Source organism: Limulus polyphemus, unplaced genomic scaffold (genome assembly GCF_000517525.1).
Source record: "Limulus polyphemus unplaced genomic scaffold, Limulus_polyphemus-2.1.2 Scaffold969, whole genome shotgun sequence".
Lineage (NCBI taxonomy): Eukaryota > Metazoa > Arthropoda > Merostomata > Xiphosura > Limulidae > Limulus > Limulus polyphemus.
Window position 1 is genome coordinate 176,818 of NW_013666579.1, and position 3,569 is coordinate 180,386.

The 3,569-nt window shown below is 30.0% G+C and overlaps 1 protein-coding gene across 1 annotated transcript in view; it reads right to left on the bottom strand.

Moving 5' to 3' along the window:
• LOC106461481 overlaps positions 1 to 3,569 on the bottom strand; it is a 61,404-nt gene that overhangs the window by 30,906 nt on the left and 26,929 nt on the right. Inside the window, exons 4-5 of the mRNA XM_022388452.1 lie at positions 313 to 558; positions 105 to 121 (exon numbers count right to left, since the gene is read on the bottom strand). Coding sequence (XP_022244160.1) covers positions 105 to 121; positions 313 to 558 — 263 coding nt within the window. The remainder of the gene's footprint in view (positions 1 to 104; positions 122 to 312; positions 559 to 3,569) is intronic.

Sequence of the window (3,569 nt, forward strand, 5' to 3'; positions counted from 1 at the left end):
AACCTACAGACATCGGTCTTGTTTAACAAAATCTACTTAACATACAAGTAGCATTTTATATTCCAAGAACAATAATACAAATACAACTCCACAAAACACATTACCATTTAATCCATTCAAACTGCATATAAAAAGTATAAATGACACAAAAATAAAACATATTACTCCTTCAATTATTAAATGGCTCATTCTGAAAATGATTTGACCCTTTTACTATTTTAGTTTTTGTAACAATAACGTGTGTCTGCGTGCGTGTGTGTGGAAAGAGAGTCAAAGTTTTACTAAAACATTGTTTTTTTCTTCAATACTTACACGATATAAACACTCCCTCACTTCCTGCTGTTTACTACGACGAGAGTATCTGGAGCTATGTCGCAGCTGTTGTTCTTCAACTTTTTCTCTATTCATTTTGTTTTCACCTTCCGAGAATGTAATTTTACTGCTGTCACTATCATTGCCGATATCGTCTCTGCATGACAGTGACCGCCGACCAGGCCTTCTTCCCACTCCCCTCCTACTTCTACCACGTCCTCTACTTCCTCTTCCTCTTTCATGATTCTACAAGTTATTAAGGACACTCAAGTTACATGAACCTTATATTCTAGACACATCTTCTTTTTCTGAAGTTATAGAAAAAACATTCTTATTAACCAAGATATTCTGTTTTTTCTGACAAAAACCATAACAATTTTAATTTAATATATTTCAGTGTTTGGCTAAAACAGTCAAGTTTTTAAGTGTGGTACGATTACCTTATTAAAAATATACACATATTCATAAAGCTACAGTTTGTTTAATGCTTTTCGACAGCTACTTATCAGCTGTGCCAATATACAATTAATTCAATAACTTTACACAGTACATTAAACTGATGTCTTCCAATTCTCTTTACAATATTACATATTTGTTGTTGTTGTTTATTTTATATTATTTTAAAATATCCCCACTAAAAATTACAAACTTTAGAACAAACCTCCTAATTGAAACTTTCTATAGTTTTATCAACAAACCTCAGCTGGTGTTTGAAAGAATGTCTCAGAAAATTATAAATTCATATATATACATGTTAATTTGTAAAAGTTAGGCATAGCTTAACAATTGACAGTTTTATACATTTTGGAACATAAATTCAATAAAAACCTTTAACTTTGTGCAAAAGATTTTTATCTCTTTACAGTTAAATATGCAAAAAAAGTTGGTAGAGGAAAGTTTGAAAAAAAATTGGCTCTCAGTTAACAACTGTTGACCAGATGGCAATACTTAATCTTTTATTTAATTTTTTTTTTCTTCTTCATGGTTGGGTTCCGAATCAAGATTTATTTCATCACCACATCCTTAGTGGTTTAACTATAACATCGAAAACATTAGACGAGTAACTTGTCATTCCAAGATTTATACTGAAACTCTGAAGCACCAGCCTTTCTTGAAAATCTTTGTTTTGATCAGGTTTAGTAGTATGTGATAGTATTTTTAAATAACTATTTTCTTAAGTACCAAAAGTTTGTATAATATGACCAATTCCAACTCTAATTACTGTATTTTTTGACATATTAAAGTTTGAGCTTTATATGTCATCCACGACAACATTCAAAGTTCTTAAAGTAGGAAAAGGTATTTAATCTTTAGAAAGAGGAAGAAATGTTAGCAATACCATATTTATGCTGTTTCACAAATCAAATACACCTGAGCTTTTGAAATATTACATGAACAATTCCAAACACAGCATAAAATACTTTTTACAAGTTGCTACTTTTTAGGTATTTGTCTAATTTTTTCTTCTACTGATAATTTGATATGTCACTAAGCAGGTCACCAACTTAGCTTGTGTGCAGTGTCAAATGCTCCTAAGTATCATTTCAAGTATGTAAAAAATTTAAAGACATTGTGCTCAATTGGCATAAATATTATGACAGCAATTGTCTGATTACATAACACACTGATGTTTCTGGCCAGAATAAAAGGGAGTGTAGTGCTGCAAGCTATATTTTCAATGTTTTTCATTTAGATATTTAGGGAGCTTGTCATAACGATGACATTAAAATCTAGAAAGTTCATGAAAATTAGGACAAGAGTACAATAAAAATGAGTAATCAGCAATGAGTAAATTAGTTCAGTGCTAGTCAGTTAAGCTCTGCAGTGAGTTAGTGAGCACTGATTGATGGAGTCTTTTCATTATCAGAAAAGTTATGCAGTGTTATTAGTAACAATTATATCTATTTAGTACTTGGGGGAGTTAGCATTGTTTATTGACTGATTAATTTTGTGAGGACATTTAATAAGTTAGGCATACAGTTCGTAGTTGATATTGAAACTTTGTATCTGAAGTTAGACCTACTCATAGTTGACAATTTTATGTTAAAAAGTATTTATGAAGGAAGGCCTATGGTGAAAATATTCCATGGCAAACATTACTGAAGAAATAAATAAAAAAAATTATCATTATGTGCACTGGACTTGATATTATTCTTACCAAATAATCTAAAAAAACCTATCCAACAACAGAACACTGTTGTCAAAACTGGGATTATTCTGGAGAAAATAAAACAGAACTTTGACTAAACTTCATCTTAAAGGTGATGACACTCAATCACAAAGCAAAAGAGAAATTTAATAAGAGATTATGAAAGAGCTAAAAGGTTTAAAAATATATTAAAAGGTAAAAGTAGATCAAGAAGAAAGAGGAAAAAAATTAAAAGACCAAGAAGAAAGAGATGGTTTAACCTATTTATATTACAGTTTGGCTAGGAAAATAAATTATTGTAGCTTTAGGACATTCTATTCTAGTACCTGATGTACTTTTTGTGTTATAAAATGCATATTTGAAAGACACATGAATTAGCCCTATCAAAGTTCATTCTCAAGAACAGACAGGCTTAGGTAAGCTAAGATAAGTGCTTAATTTCTTGTTTTTATATATATTTTTTATTTATTGTTATATATCTTTAAGTAACTAAAATTTACAAATTAAAACCTTATTAGGTTAGATAACAACACTTAAATGAAAAAGCAATTATATCAAAATATTTCTGATGATCACACATTCAGCTCAGCATAACTCATATCTTGAGGTCACATCATGTCACCCAATACCTCTGTTTACACTAAGCTATCCCATTGTGATATATTGTATTTCACATACTGAGGAAGAATATTGTAAAGAATAAAACTAAAAGAAAGTGAATATGAAAAGATTAGAAATGAATATAAACCCTATAACCCGAGTGCTTTCGAAAGGTGGACCTTTCTTCTTCAGGGACAAACTGAGAATGAAAGTGTAATCAATTGAGTGATATATATAAAGGGAGTTTAGTGACATTATGAAGGTCATCTGGTTTTCCAGGAAATGTTTAGTCTATTTCTCTATGTATTGTTGTAAGCATCTCATTTCCAGTACAGTGTAACCAATGGCAAGTGTGTAAAAGATGTTAGGGATATTTTACTTTAGAAATGGATAAATATATGTATATTTAAAACTATACTTAAGTGTTTAGATAAAATAATGGTGACACCTGGAGACTGATTGAAAAAGATATGTTATGCTAATCAATTTATAAAAACAAGTATGAAAA